Source organism: Sander vitreus, chromosome 22 (genome assembly GCF_031162955.1).
Source record: "Sander vitreus isolate 19-12246 chromosome 22, sanVit1, whole genome shotgun sequence".
Lineage (NCBI taxonomy): Eukaryota > Metazoa > Chordata > Actinopteri > Perciformes > Percidae > Sander > Sander vitreus.
This window is the reverse complement of record NC_135876.1, coordinates 18,130,789-18,156,820: the sequence shown is the minus strand read 5'-3', so window position 1 is coordinate 18,156,820 and position 26,032 is coordinate 18,130,789. Positions and strand designations below refer to the sequence as shown.

Here is a 26,032-nt window from a genome sequence, read left to right as displayed (position 1 = left end):
TCGGCTCAGCAGCATCGAAGTATTGTGTGAAGCGCTGCCGCTACAGGAGCGCCCCGGCTCCTGCCGCTGCCTCACTTAACCTCCCTTTTCTCGCTAGAAATACAGGTGCTTTGATTTCCTTCTAGCCGCTACTCTTTGATTTCGTTTTTAATCAATCAAGACCGAGGCAGATGCCCCTCGCTCTGTCATCCCGGCTTGTACTATGGTGGATTTTCCATCTCTCAGTCCTTACTGGCCTCTCATCCGCTTTCTGGTGCCTTTGGCGATCACCAATGTTGCCATCGACCTCGGGGAACAGGTAACGTTATCGTTTTTTGTTTTGCTAGCGTTGTTTTTCGCTCAATAATGACAAGCTTTGCCTTTTGCTAGCAGCGGCTAACGGTTTTTTATTCCACCGCTGGGAGAATAATGTTTCAGTGTGTCAACCGCTGCTGTTGCCGAGCAGCAGTTTTTAAGCGCCAGAGCACACTGACAGACCGTTTGTCCGACTTACACTGAATATTTCGAACCTTATTTTGTTAGTTTAAAGACGATTGGCTTGTGTTGTAGCTAGAGCTAATTTAGCTGGCAGGCTGAGAGGCACTGTGAAGACATCCATTAGGTTTGTATATAGCTACATTATTCAGGAGGAGAGGGAGGCCCTTGTTTATTCTGAGGAGGTTTTTTCGTCACTTCTGTCTTTAAATGCATTGGGCTAACGTTACTGCGGATATTATTTATTATCCAACCTGTCCTAGAAAAGCAGCACACTACCTGCCTGTGATTTGACATGATTAATCAAAATCAAGACCTGTTTGTATATCATGGCGGATCATGTATACAATTGAAACGCACGCCCTGGCATTTGATTTTCTTTAACGTTAGCTGTCATATTTTCCTGCTTGGTCATTTCTTGTCCTTTCTCAGCAATATGACTGGTCTGGTGGCTGCCCTCTCCCAATAGCCTTTAAGCAGATAGTGTGAGAGTACCGACAAAAACACATTGTGGCTGGGAGATGTTAGGATTAGCTTATGTAATGTCTCTGTTAGCTGGTATAAATAGCACATAGTCCCGCGAAGGAAAAGGGCAGCTGTAGTAGTGGCTCTGAATGGAAATAATTCTTGGATAAAGTGTTGTGGGTGTTTCCTGTGCAGACATGATGGTACATAATGCTTTGCACTAGTCAAAGGTCTCATGTTTTATTGTGTCTGTAAAGCACATGCAGGTATTCATTTTAATGCAGAGCTGTTATGGAGTACCATCTGGTCAGAGATAAAGTTAGGCTAAGTCATGGTCATGTGGGCTGGTCACACTGCCATACTGAACTTCTCTCTCCCCCCTCCCTCATGTGCTGTCTCATTCCCCTGACACCTCACCCTCTCCACACCAACCCCACAATATATTTTCCAGGCCCTCAACAGGGGCATAGCCACAGTCAAAGAGGATGCAATTGAAATGCTGGCCAGCTATGGCCTGGCCTACTCCCTGATGAAGTTCTTCACCGGACCCATGAGCGACTTCAAGAATGTGGGTTTGGTGTTTGTCAACAGCAAGACGGACCGGAGGAAGGCTGTGTTCTGCATGGTGACGGCCGGGGTCATCGCGTTTGTCCTTCACATCTTGATAGGTGTGTGTTTAAGTGTTGTTTGTGCACACGGGATAACAAGCTGTACTTAAACCGCATCCTGTAAAAGTGTGGTTTTTGGTATTTGTGGCAAACCTTAAGTTTTATTATGGTAGCACCCTCTGACAGCTTTCTTTCTGGGGAAGATCACAATCTTCTGCTGCTCAAAACAATACAAAAAAAAAAATAGGGTCGAAATGATCTCCTTAACCTCTACTCACCTGTAGTTTTCTATTTTTTCCCTCTATAGCTTACACAGATTTAGGATACTACATCATTAATAAGCTCCACCATGTGGACGAATCTGTGGGGCACAAGACAAGAAGGGCGTTCTTATACCTGGCTGCATTTCCTTTGTTGGATGCAATGGTGAGTGTGCAGTATAGCAGGGTTATTATACATTAATAGTCAAGCATTTTGTTATGCAATCATGGATTTAAACACATCTGACCTAGAAATTGCTTCATCTTCTGTCCATGCTGGCTCCAAGTGATAGTGTTTTCCCTGCTTCAAAGTCTAGCTCTCTTCCATTATATATAGCCTGTCATCCAGCTGTGGTTGAAAGAAATGCCCCAAATAGTCTGTTTTTGTGTTGTCTTCCCTTCAATCTTGAAAAAAACACTTTTTTTTCTGACATTTGTGATGCCTTTTTTTTCTTCACAATTTTCTTTTGCTTTATCCAACGTTTTAAATTTAAAAAAAATTCTTCTACACCTTTTCAGCGCTTATTTCTACGTCCAATATTTCCAATGTGACCCGAAGTCAACACAAGGGTTAAAGCTTGGTGTCTTGGGATAACACTTCTGTCCATTGTTCTGTTTTGAAGGCGTGGATTCATGCAGGGATACTACTCAAGCACAAGTACAGCGTCATAGTAGGCTCAGCCTCAATATCTGATGTTGTGGCCCAGGTAATGAGATCCATCACTTTTTTTATTTTTTATTTAATGCAGAAGACAACAGTTGAATAGTTGGAAGAAAGTTTTGTAGTTGATTTTTGATGTTTATCTTTTATCTTTTTCTTTCCTGCAGATTGTGTTTGTGGCCATTCTCCTCCACAGTAACCTAGAATGTGTGGAGCCTTTACTTATCCCGATCCTTTCCCTGTATATGGGTGCCTTGGTCCGTTTCACCATTGTCGGTATGGGTTACTACTGTAAAATTCACGACAACATCCCAGACTCCAGTGGACTTGATGTGGGCGTAAGTGCTGCCTTTTTATTGTTAAACTTGTTAGTTATTGTTGAAGTCTTCCTCTGTAAGGAAAAAAAGAAAAATATGTCAGAAATAAATAAGGGGTATGGACCTGAACTAAAGGGACGATGGAGTTAGTTGAATTTTGTAATAATAAAATAGGTTTTGAAGCTCGTCTTTTTTCTAAAACAAGTGATTTTTTGGGGATATATGTCTTGATCTCTGCAGGGCGATGCCACTATCAAAAAGATGCTGACTTTCTGGTGGCCCCTGGCCCTCATCCTAGCCACTCAGCGTATCAGCCGACCCATCGTCAACCTCTTTGTGTCTCGCGACCTCAAGGGGACCTCTGATGCCACAGAGGTGTGTATATCAGAAATTTAATTCGCCACACATATCTGAACTGTTCTTCGAGAAAGCATTTTCCTATCATTCTTTACATTGACTGTCATGTATGATTAGGAATACATCACGTTATGTCATTTGCATTTAATCTGGATGTTATTAATAAAGCTGCCACAACGAGCTGTTCGACATCGGACTTTATAGCTTTTTGAAGCCACTGGACTCATTTTTCCCTCAAGTTGTTGCAGATGAAAAGCCAGATGCTAACAAACTCCATCTGGAGCTTTCTGGCTTACAGTGACCCTAACTACTAGAGACAATACAGAAAGCTGTTTACCAGAATGAACTGGAAATCATTGACAACACTGACTGCCAGTGGTTTAGGTGATTCACCACGTTCATGTGGAACTCAGGGCATAATTGCACTGAGTGAAAACAATCCTACATGGTCCTACTGTTCCTGCGTAAAGCCTGACAATGCCCGTTGTTGTTTGGGACACAATGTCAAGCTCAAGGCTGTTATCCAATCATAAACTTGTGAAAAACTGCACGCCGCTGGGAAAGTGAGAGACACGTGTCTGCTATTGTTAGATACCATTCATTTAGCAGTGTGTGCTCCGTGTGGTATTTTGAACATTAAAGTGGTGGCGTGCTGATGACTTATAGCTGCCCGTCTTTGTCATTCCAGGCTGTGGCTGTCCTCACGGCCACATACCCTGTGGGTCATATGCCCTACGGTTGGTTAACCGAACTGAGAGCAGTGTACCCTGCCTTTGACAAGGTAATCCAAACTCCCATTACTAGTGTTTGTTGCAGTGGTAACAGTTTATTGTTTACACCACTAATATTGCTCTCTTATTAACAGAACAATCCCAGCAACAAGATGAACGCTGGCACCCCTGTCACCAAGTCACATATCAAAAAGTTTACATCCTGCTGTGTAGCTCTGTCACTCACGGTAAGATGTGTTTTTTTCAGGCACTTTTACACTCAGCATGAATATATAGCATGAATTAGCTGAGAAAGAAGGTGAGGTTAACAGTTTGTTTTAATGGCCTGTGTGGAAACAGTCCTTAACGTCTGGCTGGAGTTTTCGAGGAAAAATGAATGCGGTTTGGAGGTGAAACAATGAATCAAATGGCAGAAAATTTATTTGCAACGATTTTAAAAATCGATCCATGGTTTTAGTCCATTATTAAACAAAACTGGAAAACAATTTTTGGCTCTTCTCAGATTTGAGGATTAACATCTGAGTGAAGTGAAAGTCGCAGCCTTTATGAGGTTTACTCAAATAAGAAAAACAAAATCCTCTTTTTAAGGCTTGCTGTAGTGTAGACACCGTGTTATTCAAACATCTAGCCCATCCCTGGTAGTTGATACAGATGGCATGAAGTTCCAGTATTTACTTTCATAACAGACAGTTCTACACTTGGTGTATTTGTGTATGCCCATACTGATAAAACCAGCAGGCAAAACACACCACCTTTCTCTAATCCTGCTGTACCGCAGGTTAAAAAGGTACAGAGTGTAGGTTAGGGTTCACTTCCATGACTGACAGAACCAGCCCAGTGTTATGCAGAAACAAGTTTGACACCGCTTTTTCAAAGTTTGCCAAAGGCAATTCTCAATGCCAAAGGTTTTCCACTAAATCATTTCTGAACTCGACTGCTTTCTCCGAAACAATGGCAAAACTCAGGAGTTCTAGAAAAGATCCTACATTTAAGTTATTTATGCCTGTACAGCTGTAGATTAAAGTTCAAAGGGATAGGGGTTCACAGCTTAGATGCATGTCGTACTTTTCCTTTGCCGTCCAGTCGTGGTTTCAGGTTGCAGAGAGAGGGAGACACATTAGGGTGGGATTTGTGAAGAGGCTAAGGGGCTTTTGTTTCCCCCATAACACTCCCACCCAAGCTTTAAGTGCTTAATAAAATAGGCATTCACGTAAAACATATCAGTTAACACATTCCAAAAGCCCCTCACAGGTGTACTTTTAAGCAATGCGTGCTGCAGCCACACTATGTACGCGTCTGCTCAGTGTGTTTGTTTTTCAGAAAAGTGTTTGAATAATAATGCCAACAGATCCGCAAAAACACTGAATGATCCAGGCTCTCTGATCATATTTGCCTTCTACTTGACGTTAAAACAATGAAGTGATCTTCTGTAAAGTAAAAAGGAGTCCCCAGTTAGTTGTTGTAACAGCCCGGATAAGAAAAACAGGAAGTTTGTGGCCAAGGTTGGGTCTTTTAGGAGGAGGAGGAGGAGGAGGAGGAAGAGAGTGGCACACCAGATGTGGAATCCCAGAGCTGTAAACATGTACGGTATGTGAGGGTGTGTACTCGACACAGCACAACAGGCAGATAGGTATGTTCTGTAGCAGTGTTGTAAAATACAAGCTGACAGCCCTCATGTCAGGACTTGTTCTGATTACGCATGAAGGAAGACAATAGAATGAAAAACAGCAGAGGAGGCAGGCGAAAGTATATTTGAGAAAGGAACGGTGTAATGTTCTGTAACAAATAATTGAATCTTATGAAAACAGACGTGTGTTTAGGATGTCGAGACAGTGGGTGTGGATGTCTCACCTTGTTCAGAGAAACTGTAGCTGATTCAGGGGAGACAGCGGTTTCTCTTTAGCTAAACAAATTTGTGATGAAAGCTGGTAAGGCGATACCAATAGACATCTATTCCTATATTTTGGTTTAAGGGATCAAAAACCACATCAATGGCTTTTTTTGCACAATTCATAATTTCCTACTACATGTCTAAATATTTTAAAAGAGTGAGATGGTGAAATGTTTATGGAATTACCCTGGGCAGGTTTTGTTTCAGTGTATTCAAAATATTGTAGCGCTTTCATCTTGTACTGTGTGTCATACATTCTCTTAAATTTCTTATATTTTCTCTTAATTTTTGAAAAAATAAGAGAAGTCAACTCCAGATGCACAAAACGTTCTTAACCATCCAAATCTGCCCTTACCCAGGTGTGCTGAATGATCAAGCCGACTCAAACATAATTTTTTATTAGCATAGGTAACGCCCCCCTAAACATTATATAAGAGCAGATGTTGTGCCGTCTGCAAATGCTCTGGCACATGCCCAAGAACTGGAGAGATGCCACCGAACAGGCTGTAAAAAGAAAAATCTTAAAAGTTGTGAAATCAATGTACTGTTAAACTGTTAAAAATGCGATTTTCCAGAGTGTAAGTACAGTAGAAACCCATCTTAAACATAAAAATATATAGAATATAATTTAAATTTGATTATATGCATTTTTGTTATGTTCCTCAAATTATGTTTCCTTGCATTGAACAAACAATTTGTGGACTGTGAAAACTTATCTTGGTAGTGCTTTCGACCACTCGTAAAATTAAGAACACAAAATTAGAACAAATCCGGGATACGAACAAAAATAAGGACATTTCTTTGTATATTGCTTGCTGCATGAGTCTCAATGTCAATAGCATAAGATACATTTATTATTTATTTATGCATTTGGCAGATGCTTTTTGTAGCAACATCCAATTTATTCTTAAAGCGATTGAGTTCAAGGTGGTGTTCTATCATCTGTTTTGAGGTAACATTCAGTACGTTTACATGCACACCAATATTCCACTATTATTCCGAATATGACAATATTCCGAATTTGATACAGGTCATGTAAACAGCATATTCCGGATGGATATTCCGAATTCCGAAAAGGCTTTTTTTTTCCAAATATAGCATTTTCCGATTAAGATGTGGGATATTCCGGTATTATTAGGGTTTTAGAAGCATTGTTTGGACATGTATACAGTGCATTCGAATATGCGTCTCAATCGGGGTTTTCACCGCAGGTTTATGGTCAGCTCTGTGCGTTGCTATGGTTTCTGTACACAAACCAACCAGCCAACAATTTGCAAGGCTGGAGACCCGGTAAGGAGGAGGAACACAGCTACTTTTAAACATTATCAAAGACTTGGATAGCAACAGGTTTTTAGATATGCGCAAACATCGCTACGCCGACCTTTTCAAGAAGCTGGCGACAGAGAGCTGGGTGTGATCAGCGTAGCAATGTTAAGAAAAACCATGTGAATGGATAATCAGACCAAGGGAAGTGGTGTATATTGAGAAGACAAGGGGACCAAGCACAGATCCTTGCGGTACCCCAGTGGAAAGGAAGATGCCTGGTTCAGATATGGTGGACAGGATGATTTGGTGGTTCAGTGTGGCTGAGGCTGCCAACAGAAAGATTCTGCAAGATGAGACCTCAGGGTTTCTATTACTGACTGCAGTATCTTCTGTTCAACTAGATTATTCTGACAGAGGAAACCTGAGACTGAGATGTGATGTAGAACTTTACACAGGTTGAAAACTTCAGGCTGGTCTCACTACTACCTTTCCTAACATGGGTTTAGGATTGGCTTTTTCAACAAAATTGCCCAACTGCTGTTGGAGAGTAAATAAAATATAATACATTTTGACCACAGCTGATTGCATGATATTCAAATAAGGAATGGTTTTAATAGAGTGGATAATTTGGGTGAATTTCCATCTGTCGTAAATTAGAAATCTCACCTCCTCGTCCAGATGCTCGAGCAGAAAGCATGATTGGTGGAAAGCGCAGCTGGAGTAGTAGTATTTTTTGGAAGTATCCAGGTTTCAGTGTGCCAAAGTGTATAATATGTGACTGGACAGCAAAGATAGGGATTAAATCAGCTTCATCGACAGCGGATTGGCAGTTCCACAGACTTATTTCACAAAATATTCTGGAATTACACCTTTTATGGATCTTAAGGCCCCCTTGTGCTTGTTAGAGAATTATTCATGTTCAGATCAGACAGGTTTAAACTTCTGTTTAACACTCCCTAAAATGCTTATAATACACTAATGGCTTTGAGATGCTTTGGTAATGTTGCACGGGCCTCTGCAACTGCTTCTAGAAACAATATTGTATAGTCATGTGTTTGCTCACTCACGTGTTTTATGCGAGCTTCAAAGGCCCACATTCAATCCGAAACCCCTTGAGTTAATGAACTAATGAAATCTAATGAGGCGTGCTGGGCGACTCTATTGTGGTGCAGCGAACGCAGAAATTAATTTGCTTTTGTTCATTTTGTGTCCAGCTTTGCTTTGTGGTGTTTTGGACTCCTAACATATCAGAGAAGATCCTGGTTGATGTCATTGGAGTGGAGTATGCTTTCGCTGAGCTGTGTGTGGTCCCACTCAAAATTTTCTCCTTTTTTCCCGTGCCAGGTAAGACACTAGATTACATGTTTCAGCTGCATTTTCCTTCCTGCTGTAGCTTTAGCCGGGGCGTAGCTTGGACCAGTGGGGTGATGTTTCCACTTTGTGTGTTTGCAGTGACGGTTCGGGCTCATTTGACTGGATGGCTCATGACCCTGAAAAAGACCTTTGTGCTGGCCCCCAGCTCGGTTCTCCGCATCATTGTCCTCATTACCAGTCTAGTTGTGCTGCCTTATATGGGGTAAGTCAACACTTCAGAGAACGTCAGGGTCACAAAGGTCAGCACTGTGACTCAGGATTACTGTATTATTTCATACAGTATTGTGCGTTATTCTGGTAAAATGTTCTTCTTTCTTTTTCCCCCTGACAAGATCAAACAGGAGAATGATTCACTTCCACACTTCTAAAATAATCCTTTGTATTTCAGGGTTCACGGGGCCACACTCGGGGTTGGTTCCCTCCTGGCCGGCTTCATAGGAGAGTCGACAATGGTTGCCATAGCAGCATGCTATGTTTATCGACAACAGGTGAGCACACTTGGGTTGAGATCACTGCAAACATGAGAGTACACACCTTATTCTGTGCTTTCTGCAAAACCCATCAGCAACCATGTTTAACCAGGCGTGTCCTTCACTTATTATGGCTATCTTGTTTAGTTTGAATAGTGATGTAACTGCTGAAACCTATCCAAAATGAATACATGCAAGAACAAATATAAAACCTTCCATTTAGGACAACTATAATCTACAGTAAGCAGTATGGGTGTGGATGCACTGAGTGTAAAAACTGGGACAATAACAATCAAATTAGTGAGTCAGCGTTGAAGTAAAAAGTGTTTGACTACAATAAAAATGTTCACAAAAAGGTGGAGGAGGATGGGACCTGGAGGTTGTGCCAAACAAATGAAATTGATAACAACTAAGCCTAACTCATCTCTAACAAAACACAAACCAAAAAAAAACCTAGCCTGCTTATCTAACAAAGGTGCTTCACAAATGCATGTACAGGGGTGACACTGACCACTAGACCTGGATGTATCTAGGTCAAGTTCAACTGAGTAAAAAATGTACAGGGTACCCCCCAACTAACTTACAGTCCTCAACCTCACACCTCTTTTTTTTACCATGTTCAAAGTTTCACCACAAAGCAACCTAAGCTCAGGCAGCAGGAAGATCAGACAGAGTGAACTCCTCAGGTGCACTGTTTTGATTGAGGGGCTTGAATGTTAATTGGCCTGGGGCCCGTTTCAGGAAGGAGGTTTAACAAACTCTGAGTCTAAACCTGATCTCTGAGTTGATTTACCCCGAGATGGGAAACTGAGTTTTCGGTTCCAGAACAGCTGATTTGAGTTGGTTCAATCAACAGAGTAGGTTCACTCAGAGTTAAGCGCGTGCACCACCACTATAAAAAGGCAGCATGAATGGAGCCATGATACTACGATTCACCATGGTAACAACCACAAACAAACTGGTCAGCGGAAATACTCATGCACACGTACAGCGATTTTTTTTAACATATATTTAATTAAAAAAGCAACACAGCGGCTGCTGCAAAGAGAGAGAATTGGCGTGAGAGAAAATTGCTGCTGGAGTCAATGCGTAAACTCTGTATAATATTACAATATATTATAATATAGTGTATTAATTTCATATTTAATCATAAGTATAATATTACTAGTGAAACGGTATTGAACCTATAATCCATTTCATTTAGGTGCAATACTGCAGGCGAAAAAGTCCTAGGCCTACTAATCCCATTCTGAGGCTGCAGCGCCATCATTAACAGAATTATAATTCATAATCTTTTATTTCAAAGGGTTTACATCATTCACCTGCAATACTGTGGAATTCCTTTTGAATAGCTCTTACTGGTTCATGTCCAGGGAACACTACAAAAACGTTTAAAAAAACGTTTCAGAGTCACTGACGGTGCGCTTTGCTATACAGTGGCTTTACTAATATGCTCCGCATCACCATGTAAAGAAAACTGCCGTTTGAGGGAGAAAAAAAAAAAAAAAAAGTAATATGACACAAATAATGTGCTGGGATGTAGAGCATGTCCACTATGGGCGACGTTAGTGATGTGAGGACGGATAAGGTTATGTAGACTACATAACTGATAGACTGGGCAGAAAAACCATACCGCTCAAATGGGTAGGCTAGTATCTGGAAATGAAAATGCATCTATAGTTGGGGCCTCAATATCATCTCCCGACGTATGTTTAACTCCCTGCAAAGTAATACAGCTTCTTCATCAACGGGATCGTCGAACAAAAGGAAAAAAATGTTTTATAGTCTGCCTAACAGAGTTAATAAACCAAAACAGTTTTTTTTTTTTATTCATGCAGATAACAAACTGCACTAAAATGCACCTGATACAGACTGAATAAATGAGGAAATGAAAGAGCGCTGTGTCAGAGGGAGGAGACTGAGAGAAACTCAAGGTTTATTGAAGAAAACCTGCTCCCGACCAGGTTAGGTTCACAGGCTCAGTTACCATAGTAACTGACTCTGAGGTTAAGTTACCTCTCTTTCTGAAACGGGCTGGAGTTACCCCTCTCTCTCAGGTTTGATTAACCTCCCTTTCTGAAACAGAAAACCCAGTTTCCCTCATCTCAGGGTTAACAAACTCAGAGTGTTCACTAAACCTGCTTTCTTAAATCGGACCCCTGCTCAAAACCTAAGGGAACAAATTACATGCATGACTGGGCTGCACAGGTGGAAAACAATCGTTATTTTAGCACCTGGAAAGAAAACCAGGGAGGGGAAGAGAAAGAGAAGCAGGAGTGAAGACAAACGCATACAACAGGCATTTTGCCAGCGCCACCCTGCGTGGCACCGAACACCTAGTTTGAAAAGTACTGTAATCACAGTCAAGTCTATTAAACTTTCAAATTTGTATTTCCAGTTTGTAATAAGTTAGCGCTGATAACCAGAAGCATAAGAGGTTATTGGATTCAGGAAGCAATGCATGCTCCTAAATACTTCTATGTTCACGAGGACTGTATTACTCACCCAGGTATACTGTATTCTTCCATTATGAAGCTTCTTATTAGCACAATGGTTGTGCTGCAATTTCTGGCAATGCTAGTTCTTCTTTCCCAGTCACCTTTAAAAGATGCTGTGGTTTTTATTTATTTTTGTGCCATCTCTGCAGAAAAATAATGAGATGTCCAATGAGCTGGTGGTGGAGGGCGAGGACTCGGCTCCGATGAGAGAGGTGTGCGCCAGGACTCAGATGGATGCCATCGAGGAGCTCCAGGAGGAGGAGGATGAGGAGGAACAGGAGTGAACTTTGACTGCAGGCGATGGTAAAGCCGACCTCCATGTGGAACTTTGCTGAAGAAGATACTGCCGAGTGTTACAGTGCTGGAGAGGAGAGAGGACCCGAGTATGGTTTGGTTTCAGAGGTTCTCCCATCAGACTAAACTTTGAATAAGAGTGACGAGGTCTTCTTCATGTCGACCTACACACCATTAAAACGCACACTGTAAAGAAAGCCATGCACCTCCAAGTGTTCATTCATCTGTGTATATACCGTTTTGTCTTCCGACCTTTCCTTAGTTTTTATAGTTGCATCATCGCATCAGCTGGTGTAATGACCACTTTCATGTGTTTACTGGTAAACAAGGGAAAACAACACAGGAGAACTTTTCCTCCTCAGCAGCAAGAATGAAACGTCTGTCGAGTGGTAGTGGAGTTGCCAAAATACAGAGTTCATTATTTTATGTTATTTTATCAAGATTAGGCGGCAAAGGCCTTGCTTGAATTCAAATATAGAAATGTTGTGGGACTTGTTGGGTTGTGCAATCGTATTTTACATACAACGGTGTACAGATTGTTTTATATAGGTAATGCAATGTGTATATTTAATAGCCCAGAGGGGTCAGGAATCCCTCGTTATATCATTGCTTGTGTTACAGAATACAATTATGATTGTTCACTTTTCATGCAGTCTGGGAGTCCTACTTTTGTTTTGCCAAGCATTTTCCTGGTAGTATTCAGGCTGTCGTACGTATTGTATATACTGTATAGGCATTCTTATTTGGCAAATAAATTGCTTTATTACTAACCCTCGTCTTTTGTTGACATTGGCTCAGGTCAGGTCCCTCAGACCCCACTGCTGTATGCGTAAAATAATAGTAATTGCAAAATCAACCATTTTTTCCCCTTGAAATACTTGTAAAAAATATTGTGTCTCTTTGACAAAAACATAGTTTTGCACATTTGATGGTGACAAAATACAGAAATGACCATAAAGCATGTTATTACACCAAATAAGGAAATATTATATGGGCTATGCATGAACAAATTTCTTTTGTCTGTCAATGAGGGGTAGTGCTGCTAAAAAAAAAAAGTACAGTCCACACCAATCGCACATCATCGGAAAATCCATTGTATTCAACCATGTTTTACAGATGGAGTCTATGAGACCCCGAATAGACGTAATGTGTCATTTACTGTATCTTCTGAAATGTCAGTTCTCATAAAATTTGGAAAAGCTACAACAAAAGAAAAAAGACTTTTAGAAAAATTGTACTTTCATATTATCTAAATGCCATCCAAAAAGCTGACGGAGAAAGAACATTCCTGCAAATGGCATAATCACTGTTTTACTGTTAATGTACCACCTTAAACTGCTCTGGAATTAGGGCAAGAAAATTGCCTCTTATCACTAATAACTAACATTCATTCTTATTGTGCATTATTTCTAAGGCAACATGGAGGACCAAGCAAGCACTTACTACTGAATCCAGTGGCTGGTGGTTGGGACTGTTGCCAGTATTTGCAGCAACATTGGCATGTTTTTCCACTCAGAACAGCTTGGTTAAAGGCAACATCTTTTACACTTAGACACACACACACACACACACACACACACACACACACACACACACACACACACACACACTTTCTTGACTAAATGAAACAGAATAAATTAATTAACAACTTAAAGTGCCCAAATTCCAGTGTAAACACCAACCTTTATGTTGGCAGCTCCATTGTGTTTTGATCAGGATTTTAAAGAGACAAAAGGAGGTTGCTGAGAAAATCTGGGCATTTTATCTCCCTGCCTTAAAGTCAAAATGACACCCTGCAAACTAATTTGGACTTAACTGAGATGACCCCGCAATATCAGATGCACATATATGTACATGTACTCAAATTGAAAACTGTATACAGTACAGTGTGTACAAAAGTGTGTAAACCACATCTTGTACAGGGTCTCAAATCCGCATATTTTTTTTAAAGGAATAGTTTGACATTTTGGGAAATATGCTTTTTTGCTTTCTTGCCGTGAGTTAGATCGATTCGACTCTAAAGTCTAAATATGAAGCTACAGCAAGCACCCGGTTAGCTTAGCTTAGCACAAAGACTGGAAACATTCCTTCAGACAGAGCTAGGTTAGCTCTTTCCCCGTTTTGCAGTCTTTGTGCTAAGTTAACCAGTGTCTCGTCTAACGCTCAGCAAGAAAGCAAATATCCCAAAATGTCAAACTATTCCTTCAATTGCCATAAATCTATTCACCTTGATCGACCTGAGGAGTGTTGTGTGTGTGTGTATGGCAGGATACTTCAATTGCAGTGGCAATCAGCTCGAGTTGAGCTGCTTGTGTAGTTCTTCTGCAGCTTCTACAACTGGCACATTGTAGTGGCGGTCATCCTCTGTGACGAGGCACACGGACGGCCAGTCATCCTTATGGTCGTCTGGGAAGTAGGTGATAAACTCCTCTGTGTCAGCCTTGTACAGTCTGTAAACTTGAATGGTGCACTGCAAGGCATAGCCCAGCAGGAACATCTCCACCTGTACAAACAGCACAAAGCAGGGAGATAATTGCACGGTTACAGAGGCGGCCTGATCAAAATGCATACTTTTCAAAGACCACAATGTTTAATCAGCTGTTCAAGCACATTAGATGTATGGGTGGGGTTTCTTTATGAAAAGAGGGCCTGTAAAATCAGAGTGAAAATAACAATTCACTCAGTAGCCTATCCTTCCTGAAGCCTCCTCACCCCTGGGGCTAATGAAGTAGAGAAATTACAGCTCAACATTACAAGCGCAGGCATGTTTTACTGTTCAGTTCTCAGATTACACGCTCAAATCCCATGACATCCAAAAATAGTTGTTTCGTAAGTTACCAAGCGTGTCAACAGTTTATTCAGCAGAAGTTTATTGCTGGATTCAAAAGGGAAGGAAAATCCCAGCAACTAGTTTCTAGCAAGTGTTATTTACCATAAAAGGGTTCACGTAAATGCTCCCTACCTGCTGGAAAACTACTCTATGTAGCCAGTACAACATGTCTTTAAAATGCCTGTTTAAGTGAGTCTGTGATTGGCTGGTCAACAAATAAAAAAGCAGCCATGGGTTTCTCCTACCTGCTCCAGCCCGGCGCTGAGGCCCACGTGGCTGAGGTGGTTGGAGAGGAAGGAGCGCGGGCAGTCAGATGAGTCCCGAGCAAACAGCAGCCAGCAGAAGAGCGGGATGTCTCCGCCGCCCTGCATGCAGCTGTGCAGCTCCACCGCTCTGCCCAGCATCAGCAGCTTGAGCGCCTCCAGCAGCCGCAGCTCCTCTTCTCCTCCCTGAAACACTCGCTCGCAAAGCTGCTGCCGCTCCACAGCGGAGGAGCAGTCCACTGCTGCCTGCCACTGGAAACAAATCAATGAAATTAATCAATAACTATTTTGACGAGCACGTAATCATTGAAGTAATTTATCAAGTATAAATTGCTAACATTTTCTGCAGTTTTCTGTTTGCTTTCACTTTAAACTGTTATTTTCAGACAGTCCTTACTGAATGGCTATTGGATTTCCATTTTCCCCATTCCTTGCATATACAGTGGCTTCAGGAAGTGGTCAGACCCCTTAATTTTTTGCACTTTATTTATTAATTTTAAATGGAAAAAAATTATAATTTTTGCCCATTAATCTACACCCAAAAAGACAAAGTGAAAACCTTATTTTTAGACATTTTTGCAAATGTATTAAAAATAAAAAGCTGAAATCTCATTGACCCGTTGTTGTGGCACTTCAAATCGTGGTCAGGTGCATCCTGTTTGCTTTAATTATTCTTGAGAAGTGTCTAGAACTTGATTGGAGTCGACCTGTGGTAAACTGAATAGATTGGAGATCATTTAGAAAGGCACACACCTCTGTATATACGGTCCCAGGATTCACACTGCATGTCAGGGCAAAAGAATCCATTTAAAATGACATCTACAACACAAAGTGTTAAAAAAAGTGAAGGGGTCTGAATACTTTCTGAAACCACTGTTAGTGCATATAAAATAATATTTGCGGAACCAGCACAAACCAGAGTAACAACACAGTCTATTCCACGTGCAATTGTATAGAATCGATAATGTTGGACACCAAACCAGCACACAGATACCTCTCATGAAGCAAAAGAGGTCCGACTTTAAAAACAAAACAAAAAAAAAACGTGTGCAGTAAACACCAGAATTCCTCACAAGCAACCAGTGGCAGTGACTCACTATAAATCCTGCTTGGGGCCTTATACGGTTATAGTAAAGAGGCATTGTGGTTTTAACAGTTGAAACAACAGTTTATTTGAGGCGGATCATGGATCATCTATCCCTCGAAATCCTAGAGCATTACTAGGCTTTGTGCTAAATGACACAAAAGACAGAGCAGTGCAGCATTTAGAAGACTACCTCCCTTTACATATGGTACCAATTACATCTAAAAGCTCTGTGGATGAATATCAATACCCTCAGTGTCCACTGATGGCATACAAATAGTGCTGTGGTTTACTTGCTCTGTCTTTGAAATACTTTCTCGCTGTATGCATGTTTCTGAACAGATTTGCAGCCAGTACCGTATTTCGAAGAAGCTCCATGTAGCCTTTCAGCTGCACGGTGGCATCTCCTATCCCATCTCCCTGCAGGCATTCTCCACGAAATGTCCACTGACTTATCAGACCTTCCTGGGCCTCAAGTTGCTTCAGAAGCTGTAATTAAAATGCTAAGATGAGATTTCAGCTGTGTTCAAATGAGCTGAAGCACTGGCAGTATTAAAACAAACATTAAAAAAAAGGTTATCAGACTTTTGGATTTTTGTTTTGTGGCTTTTCTGTATTTGTTGTGCTGCAAATGGCCATGTGTAATTACCAGTTTGCAAAACCCCGGCCCTGAACAGCGAAAACGTAGCTAGGCATGACAGGGCTGTCGAGCTAATGTTCAAGAGTCGTTTAAAGAGTTTGGAGGATGATGTCCTTTTTGAAGTCTTTCCACAACCAAAAACACAACAGCAAACGTGTAAGAAATTAATTAAACATTGTGTTAATTAACTCTAAGGGAAGCTGAATTCTTACCCTGGCTAACTAGCTTACTACCTACTGTACTGTTTAATTATTTTTGCCTGGGACATAAGTATTTTAACACAATATATTGTCAATGTATTTAGTCATCAGGACTCTCATTGTAAAGTCAACTAGAAACAAAGTCAACAATAGACCACATATTTAAATCATAGGGCTAGCTAGCTGACCTTAGCTTTATTGAATTAAACTGTCTAACTGCTATGGGTGTCTGGAAACTGAAAGCTTGACATGCATAGCAACATTAACTAAGGGGCATGGGGCTTAGCCAACAGTCAACTGATACCATCTCGTTACCATATTATTGCCCTCCTGCAGCCATGCAGGCAGCTGGGTGCTGTGGGAGAGCACCTGGAACAGCGTGGCTCTGAGGGCACAGTAGTTGTCCCCCCTGACTCTCCTCACGCTGCCAAACCTCTGGGACATCTCTTTATAACCCTGCAGCAGCAGCCCGGAACACAACAGGAAATCTTTTAGCCATTCACGTGAACAACAACAACAACAACAACAACAACAAACTGACTTTAATGTGAAACATTACAGACACCGACCTTTCTAATGAGAACACTTTTGGCAGTATTTCCTTTCCACTCTCTCTCACTGTAAAACAGAATATCCACCGCCGGGGACAAACTGCATCTGTCCTCCACCTTTACAACTGAGAAAGACAGAGGAAAGCAAGAGGAAATTATGGACAAAACAAAATGACCATTGTTTATATTTTACAAAACAAAAGTTGTTGTTTGAAATCTCTATTTCAGTACATAGATGTGTGATTGTGTGTACTGACGTGTAGTTTCTGGTGACGCCGACAGCTCCTCAGCTCCTCTGTACAGGTCTTCGTCACTAAAAAGGAATAAGACTTATTCTATAAGAATAATCCCTAATGCATAAGACTGTCTTTTTCTTATTGTCAACAAGTCAAAAGACCAAAACCAACAACATTTTTGTGTATACAAAGCCTGATATATCTTAATCCTCTGTGCTGTAGAGCTCCATTGTGGTCCCAAAACTATTAAAAACACATCAATAATCCACACTTTTGCACTGGATGACATGTTCCTTCATTTCAATGAACATGGGCACTGTTGTTTATTTTAAGTTAATCCCACAAACACCATCCTGCTGCTGTAAATACTCACTAGAGCACCAAATTGGTATTATTCCGCAGCTGAAAAAAGTCCTCACTAAATGCACTATTGACTCCTTTAAGAGTAACGTTTTCTAAAAACCATAGTGCTTATTTTAAGAAATGACTTGGCCTTTAAAAAAAAGAGAAGAAAGAAAATATATTGCATGTTTGTAGCCTTGTTTGAAGAGTTACATCTCCAGTAGGAACAAATGAGCTGAGTGCCACACGGTGGAAAAGTGTGGATAGATGGACAAGCAAATTGGTGGTTTTAGTCCTTTTATGGAATATGCTGACAATAAAAAATATATACAGAAAAACAACCTTATCCTTTTAACTCAAAACACAAACAAAAGGTCTACATGTTTTTGTACAAATTACTTTGTGGCGTACCAGTATGCATGCACAGAAATTAAAACCAATATCACATTCACTTTTTTTAACGATGCCTCTGGGGAGGATGTGTAAGATTCAAAGTTGAAGATTGAACACGTGGTACTGAGAGTCTACACTGCCACACCGTGTCCCACTTCAATTAAATTTTATTTATAGTATCAAATCATAACAAGAGTTATCTCAAGACACTTTACAGATAGAGTAGGTCTAGACCACACTCTAGAATTTACAAAGACCCAAAAAATTCCAGTAATTCCCCGAAGAGCAAGTATTTAGTGTGACCATGGCGATGAAACTAATGGAACTATGACTAGGAATAGTAGTTGTAGTAGTTCATGGCGTAGCAGGGCACTGCAGGGTGTTACAGGGTGGAGCAGGGCATGACAGGGTGGAGCAGGGCACTGCAGGGTGTTACAGGGTGGAGCAGGGCACTGCAGGGTATAACATCCTGTTTCACAATTCCAAAATCATTATTTCACTCTGACTTAATCTTTCAATGGATAAAACCCCTAACACATAATGTGATGTTTACTCTATAAAGCCTCTAAAAAAAAAAAAGGCCGTCTTCCTTCTCTGTGACAGGTATCTCATCAGCCTTTACATCGGTGGATGTGCTCCCTGCCAGCTGCTCCTTTTTTCCAGTTACCTCCTGAATCTCAGAATCTTTCCCAGCCAGAGCCTCGGCCTCTGTGGGAGCCTTCTCCGCCTCGTTCCTAATCTCATCGTCCTCCTTCGCGCTGGGAACATCTCTATCTTTCTCCTGTCCTTTAGGCATCACTTCCTCTCCAATATCTTGTTCGATGTTCCCCAAGGAAGTGACCTCCTTTGAGCTTGTAGCTGTACAACCAAGCTCTGGCTGTGCATCCTGATCAGACTTTGAGCTGGAGAGAATATACATATTTGGTTCTTTCCCTGCTTTATATGTATGAATCAAACATTTCCTATTGATGTCAAACTCATATTATTCAAGTATTAAATGTGCCACCTAAATGACATTAACTATCATGAAACATATTCAGTTATACATATATTGTGGAAAAAAAGAATCTAAGAAAAAATGAGAAAGAACAGAAGAACAGGGATGTGCAACAGACAATCATTTTGCTAAATCAACCAGCTGTGGTGTGTATATGCCCCCTACTGGTCATAGGGAGGCTCTGGGGAAAAAACTAGTACACAGTTTATGTAAACAAGCATCTTGTTTTGATATCACAAACTCTGAACCTACTGACCTCTGGCTGGCGTCTGCCGGGGCTGTGGGCTCTGGCTCCCTGACACAGTTGGTGGAGTCTCGTTCCTCACCACAGTGGTCGAGTCCCGCGGGCTCTGATTCAGGAGAAGACTCACAGACATGGATTTGTACGACTTCAGGACCGGCCTCCTTGCACGCTGAAGAACTCCCTTTCTCTGAATCCTTTGTCAAAGCACTAAACACAGAACGACAAAAAAAGATATTGATTACAATATAGCAGGGACTCAGTCTGCTAATGCACACCACTCATTGTACAGGTTGTGTGATATGAATAGAATGTTTTGAGAGAATGTTTTATATTATAATTTCTGTAATTTCTAATACAGGTACTTCATCACATTGCTCATGGATTTTGTAACACTGCCCTCAATGGCCTAATACTAACATAGATATGAAAGTGTTAATGATTAAAGGGTCGGTAAGCTTCGCTACAGAAAACAAGTGCAAAATAAACACCTATCGGCGCATGATATACCAGTTTACACTGGGTGACATAAAAATACTGTTCATTGTCCAGAAGACCTCCTTCCAGTATAAATATACTCCATGGTATTTCTTGAGGTCATGAAATATCACATGATAGGTTGTCTGTCTAGTTCAGGTTAAACAAAAGAGTAAATATCGCTTCTCTGACTTGTTTTATTTGAACATGTTTAGGTGTTAAAGAGATACAATTATCAAATAATTCACCAGAAAAAGAGAGGAAAGTCTGATAAAATATTCCTACTTTTTGGGTAGTAGAAATGTTTTTTTCTGCTTTCCTATAATTTTTAAATCATTCCTCCAACGCCTCATACTCAACCTTATACATTACATTAGCTGGCGCTTCTATCCAAAGCAAGAATCACGCGACTACTTAAAATGATCAAATAAGCTTGCTACCAAACCACCATATTTGGAAGCACTGGCAGGGTTTTTCCTGGCTCAGAATGGGCCAAGCACGGCAGTAAGCATGATCGGTCCGCTTACAATAAATGAGTATTGAATATGTGTTACCCTATTTGACAGAAATGTGTGCATTTTCCTGTTATTTCTGACAATTTGATAAACAAAAATGTATATTTTGCACAAAACTGGTTAAAAAAAAAAAAGATATTTAAATAAATCACCGGGAGTCTGGTACAGACTCTGGAGCTAAAACTGAAATTAGCTCTCATATTCAAGTTTATGTTCTGCTTGTTCAAAGGTTGTTTTGGTAAATTGCTCTTAAACATATTTAGAGAGCATTTGAATTGCTATTTTTATTCTGAATTCTTGTGATTTTGGTGCTGGTGATTTTCCTATGGGGCTGGCTAAAAAACCTCGTTGGGGGGTGCCAAAAATTCCTCTATGCAGGAAAAACACTGCACTGGTCTATAGTTGTCAGATTTAGCATTTGCTTTACAGTATATATTTTTTTATTTAGACAAAATATGGAAATGCAAACTGAATGATATATGAGCAAAATGAATGTGAATGTATTGCTCAGCCCTAATTCCAATCCAATTCAACCTTATGGTATGTTGCATTTTTCGACATCCAAAACAGCAACAGAAACTTTACAGTTTGACTTGCCATGTGACTCACCAGCTCGGAGACTCTTTGCCGTTCTCCTGACTGACCCCAGAGATGGACGACACCTGACAAGCTGCTGCAGTGAGCGGAGTGTTTGGCACAGATAACACTTCATTCTTTTGAGAAGACTCCCCTGCTGGCTCGGCTACAGCGTTTTCAATAGTGACTTTGGAGCCCGCTTCTTCATCATTATCATGAGTAGTGTCCAACGTATTGTGCGCTCTTGTTGTGTTTGTCTCAGTATGGTTTTCAGGGCAAACTGCCCCTGCTGTTAGAGAGCTGCCGTCAGGGATTTTGCCCTGCGCTGAGGCTGGGTTTTCTTCTTCTGATGCCTCATTTCTAAAAGCCTCCCAAAGAGCTGTGGTGTGTTCTTTCGAAGTGCATTGCAGGGGCTCAGCTTGTCCACTGAACGTAGGACGGTCCTTCACATCTTTATCTTGTGCTCTGGTGGAGTTTTCCTTGAGTTCAGACTTTTTGCTGGAAGGTGTTGCCGTTTGTAAGACCACCTTCTGCAAGGGCCCATTCTCTTGAACGTTATTAGGCTCCATCTCTGCAACCTCAGGACTCTGCTTCACCTGCACAGCCTCCTCCACCTTTATACTGGCCTCTTCAGGCACTTTCCTGAGTGACATAACACAGACAGGATGAGCAATGTCATACCATACAACAAAAATCCCTCAAACCCACACTTGTTGCAGCTTTGATATCTTGAGTATAACAGCCTTTTCGTGAACAGGAACAACCCAGAGTAGATATGTGATCCCAGATAACATTTTGCAGCAAGATGTTTCAAGATTCTTTCTGCAATGTAGGAAATCTGTAATTACTTACTTAATCTTTATGCATTACCTCTGCGCTAACCACTAGTGTGTGAAATGACAAAGAAGCCCTTTAAGACCTGGAAGTCCCCTAGCCCTATTTGAGACCACAGGAGCACTCAAAGTTGATTTGGTCACATAACACACCCTACACAAACCTTAGGGGGAAAACCTAAATGATATCCAGCAGCGAGTCATATGTTTACAGGAAAATGTATGATCTCACTTTGTCTACATCCTGTCCAAAAAGATATAGTCGGTCTGAGTCAAAAACAAAATTTAAATACAGACAGCACACAACCTTTACGCTTTCTTAAGAAGTTAGTTTCAGTGTTGACAAGTGTAAAAAACTGCTCTATACTTCCTTTATTGAGTCAGTTCTAACATTTGCTATTAGTCTCGCTTTGCCAGACCGTCCTCCACAGGCGCTGCGGAGAAGGGTCAGGCTAGTCCACATGGCATTCCGGGATGGGAGAAAAACGTGCTCTGGTTTATTGGCATTTCTTTAAACCAATCACAATCATCATGGGCTGTGCTAAGCTCCGCACGGTGCCGCTGCAAAATAGCCCCGGGAAGGAACTTCTTTTGGTGAACATGTGTACGTTCAAAAGTAGTTTAAGTGGTGCGAGAGAAAACTCAGATTGGACAGATAGTCTAGCTAGCTGTCTGGATTTACCCTGCAGAGATCTGAGGAGCAGTTACCCATAGTCCTCAGAAATCCACCGGAGTATAAAATTGCAACACAAAGAAAGCGGAAGGAAACGGACATCGGCGAAAAGACACGCATGCGGCGGAATTTCCTGCGGGGGGGTGTTACCTCTCTCGAGATGGCACTAACTGATATATGAGGTCTTTTATTCCATCAAACAAAATGTGGTTTGGTCTGTTAGCAGCTGTGGATGCAACAGACTGTCCTTCTGGCTTCTTTTTGTGGCAACTTTCTCAAAGTGGGTTTGACGAGAAGTGACAATGCCAGCAGTGACAGTGTGTATTGTTTTGTATCAATTGATTTTATTCACTGCAGTATTGTTCTGCATTTGTTGGCTTCTGTCTGTGAGCAAAATTGCCCCTCTGGGAAATTAAATGTTTACATCTCAGATCATGAAAATATAAATAATGACGATGTAACCCGCTACAGAATAACAGGTATAAAATAGCTTTTTAAATTTTCCCTGTGAAGTTTGCATAAGTAAAAATTATGTCACCAAATCATATAGTGGCATACATAAATAATTAGGCTGAGGGGGTCACCAAACACCAAAAAAAGGGAGCTATTACTGCAATAGTTATCTCACCTGATGTCATCATCTTTTTCAGGACCACAGTTGCCCACCACAAGTGTTTCACCTGTAGACACCGTGGCCTTCGGGTCATCTTTCAGCAAACCACTTCTTTCCTCCGCACTGCCACAGGGACTCTCAGGGCGACAGCAACAGTTCCCCATCTGCTCGCTCCCTCTTCTTGGGAGATCAGACAGGTTGTAGACTGAAAGGTGACCTCGTTCCAAACAACAACAACCAGCGACCGGATGAGTCGCTGAAGCCTAAGGATTTCAGGAGTCCATGATGATGAGGGTCAAGCTGCTGCTAAAGCCAGGAAGCAACCATGTTTATGTCTTGTTTGTTATAGAGTTGATACCTAAAAGCACAATGTGCAACATCACTGAATGGATGAGCGAAAACACTCCTCCCTATGTAATATAACATGTTACAATGAATCATGTGACCCATCACATTCTGTAACTTGAATTTTAGCTATGTCGCCAACGCAAATGTTTTTTTTTTTGTTTTGTTTTTTCTAATCACATACTGTATTATGATATTTGTCACCAACAATGGTGATAGAGTGGATACTCTCTCTGTATCTAAATATTATGTGGTCACATTTATTTGATTAACATCTACCAACATTTCTGACCCTATCTAAATACTAAGAGGTCACAATTTTTGGTAACAACTACTGAAATACAATATCTAAAACACGTTTGCAGTGGCATTATAACGGAAATTGTAATTCGGGTCACCTAATTAGGTGTAACACTTGCTACTGTTAAGAATTTAGTATAAAATAAAAAGCTTAAATCATAACCAACGTTACACCCTGTTACACAAAAAAACGTTACACTATGTCAATACAATAACGTTAAGGAAGTAACGACAATGACAGCACATTTCACACTGCACATTCAGCTGTCACTCCCATATTAACAATGACAAAAAAAAAACATACCTCGATTGAGTCAATTTAGAGACAAACTCCGAAAGCTTGCTACCATGTAGCGCATATTCCAGTTTCACTTTTGGTTAGCTGGAAAACAAGCTTAAGTTAGCTAGCCAGCTAGCTGAGGTAAACTTAAAATATCAACATGCGCTACTAAATACCGATCGCCGCTCATGAGAATCACTGCTGCTGCGCTGGTTACCTTCTACAATCACTAAACGAGTACCGTTTAATGCGTTACATTTCATAAATAACCGGTATTTACTGGATTTTATGCGGAACATATGTTGGTACGGACCTCTAGCATAGCCAGAGCAGCAGGTCACGGCTCGGTCCGAGCGCATGACGTCATACTCATTTACGCCGGGTGTGCGTTTGCTGCGTTCGGGTGATCCTCGGAAACTCGCAACTCCACGTTAACGCTGGCTTATTTTGACATATAAACAAAAATATACTGAAACAATTAGTGGATTGGCCGTGTAGTCGAAAAGTTAATTGACAACAATTCGATTATGCAAAGCAAACCAAGATGCGCTGTTTCCAGCTTGTCAAATTTGATGATTTGCTGCTTTTCTATGTTTTTAATGACTTTCAAATTTAATATATTCTTGGACTGTTGGTCAGACAACACCAGCATTATAAAGACGTCACTTGATTAAAAAAATATATATTTCTGAAAATATACATTAACATGAATCCAACATGTTATTAGCAAAGATAAACAGGTCTATTTGTGAAAAATAATATACATTTTTTTTTTTTAACTCCTTTACAAAACATTGATGATAGGCTTACTGGCTTATACGTAGCCACTCACAGATACAGTTAAGCTTAAGTAACATTAAAACATGATATGAATACAATATATGAATATTTCAACAATTATTTTAATAGCTTAAAGCGTATATAGTATTGTATATTGTATGCCCCATAATCGGTCCTTGGCCGAAAAAACGTTGAAGACCCCTGGACTAAACAATTAATCAGTTAAAGAAAAATAACAGTAAGTAAATAACAGATACATTGATAATGGGGACAGTCAGTTGCAGCCCTACAAAATGTAAATACAGTATATTATTGGCTACAAAAGTTAAGGGAAAATGGCAAGGAAGTTGTGTGGTTTAAACTTGTAATAGGTACAGTATAGTATCATAAACATGTTTTCATTGTTTTTATTTAATGACTAACAATTATTTAATATCTGAGGTATTATTAGAGAGGGAAGAAATTGGCCACATTCGAGTTATTGAGAAAAGAAACAAGCAAACAAATACATAAACAAACTAAACTATCTGAGAAAATGGACATTTCAGTGGGTGGGAATGTTTCATTAAAGTATCAAGGTTATAAGTTATCATTTGATTCTCAGTATGTGGTAGTTTGTTTTTTATTTTATTTTAGGCATTAACCTAAGGTCTCGGTTTAGTGTGCACCTATCCACTTCTTACTACTGCTGCCTCTTTAATACCCATGACCGCAATTGTGCCCGAGACTTTTGCATCCCATGACAAAAAAATAAATAAAATCTGTTCATGAAACAAAATGAGACAGCATCATACGGCAACTGAAGTTTTACCCTATCAGTGGGTTTTCTAAACTCTGCCAATCTGATAATAGGAAAATATTAACAAATCTACCTTGTGGCTTTGTGTGGAAATGCTTTTGTTTATAGGAATTAAAAGGAGCCGTGCTTTGCAAAGGAACACAACATTTCCTAGATATTTAAATAAATCAATGGCAATTCTTCATTACAAAAAATATATATTGGCAATAGTGTATAAGGGGTCAAATAAACATTTTATTTAGTAGGGAAACAAAATAGATGTGAGAACAGAAATGCAGTAAAATAAAGAAAATCCATTTTCAAACATTCTTCAACCATCTTATACAAATTATGAATGCTAAATTCTATTTTACATTATATACATCAAAAGCACTTCATTGCCGTGTGTAAGAAGTTTA

General features: G+C 40.5%; 3 protein-coding genes across 8 annotated transcripts in view; 1 reads left to right on the top strand and 2 right to left on the bottom strand.

Moving 5' to 3' along the window:
• Positions 1–16: 16 nt before the first annotated feature.
• ankha (ANKH inorganic pyrophosphate transport regulator a) lies at positions 17–12,437 on the top strand. 2 transcript variants are annotated; one of them, XM_078280923.1, is made up of 12 exons: positions 17–105; positions 1,391–1,607; positions 1,855–1,973; positions 2,431–2,514; positions 2,636–2,806; positions 3,026–3,160; positions 3,831–3,923; positions 4,008–4,100; positions 8,245–8,374; positions 8,483–8,606; positions 8,793–8,892; positions 11,522–12,437. In XM_078280923.1, exons 2-12 carry the CDS (start codon positions 1,436–1,438, stop codon positions 11,654–11,656), a joined length of 1,356 nt encoding a protein of 451 aa, XP_078137049.1. In that variant the 5' UTR covers positions 17–105; positions 1,391–1,435; the 3' UTR covers positions 11,657–12,437. The 2 variants fall into 2 exon arrangements, with proteins under 2 accessions (XP_078137049.1, XP_078137048.1); XM_078280922.1 differs by lacking the exon at positions 17–105 and adding an exon at positions 201–298.
• A 300-nt stretch (positions 12,438–12,737) lies between these two features.
• LOC144537294 (ubiquitin thioesterase otulin) lies at positions 12,738–24,419 on the bottom strand. Of its 5 annotated transcripts, XM_078280921.1 has the most exons (11): positions 24,080–24,419; positions 23,146–23,488; positions 21,045–21,653; positions 19,459–19,653; positions 17,492–17,547; positions 17,253–17,359; positions 16,999–17,139; positions 16,201–16,332; positions 14,742–15,011; positions 13,940–14,169; positions 12,738–13,177 (listed from the first exon to the last, which is right to left on the bottom strand). In XM_078280921.1, exons 2-10 carry the CDS (start codon positions 23,292–23,294, stop codon positions 13,957–13,959), a joined length of 1,872 nt encoding a protein of 623 aa, XP_078137047.1. In that variant the 5' UTR covers positions 23,295–23,488; positions 24,080–24,419; the 3' UTR covers positions 12,738–13,177; positions 13,940–13,956. The 5 variants fall into 5 exon arrangements, with proteins under 5 accessions (XP_078137047.1, XP_078137043.1, XP_078137044.1 ...); XM_078280917.1 differs by having other exon boundaries at positions 12,738–14,169; XM_078280918.1 differs by having other exon boundaries at positions 12,738–14,169; positions 23,146–23,436.
• Positions 24,420–24,937: 518 nt separating this feature from the next.
• Positions 24,938–26,032, bottom strand: part of otulina (OTU deubiquitinase with linear linkage specificity a) — a 4,062-nt gene continuing 2,967 nt past the window's right edge. Inside the window, exon 3 of the mRNA XM_078280990.1 lies at positions 24,938–26,032. This exon is cut by the window's right edge and continues 506 nt beyond it. The gene's annotated coding sequence lies outside the window, so the exon portion shown is untranslated.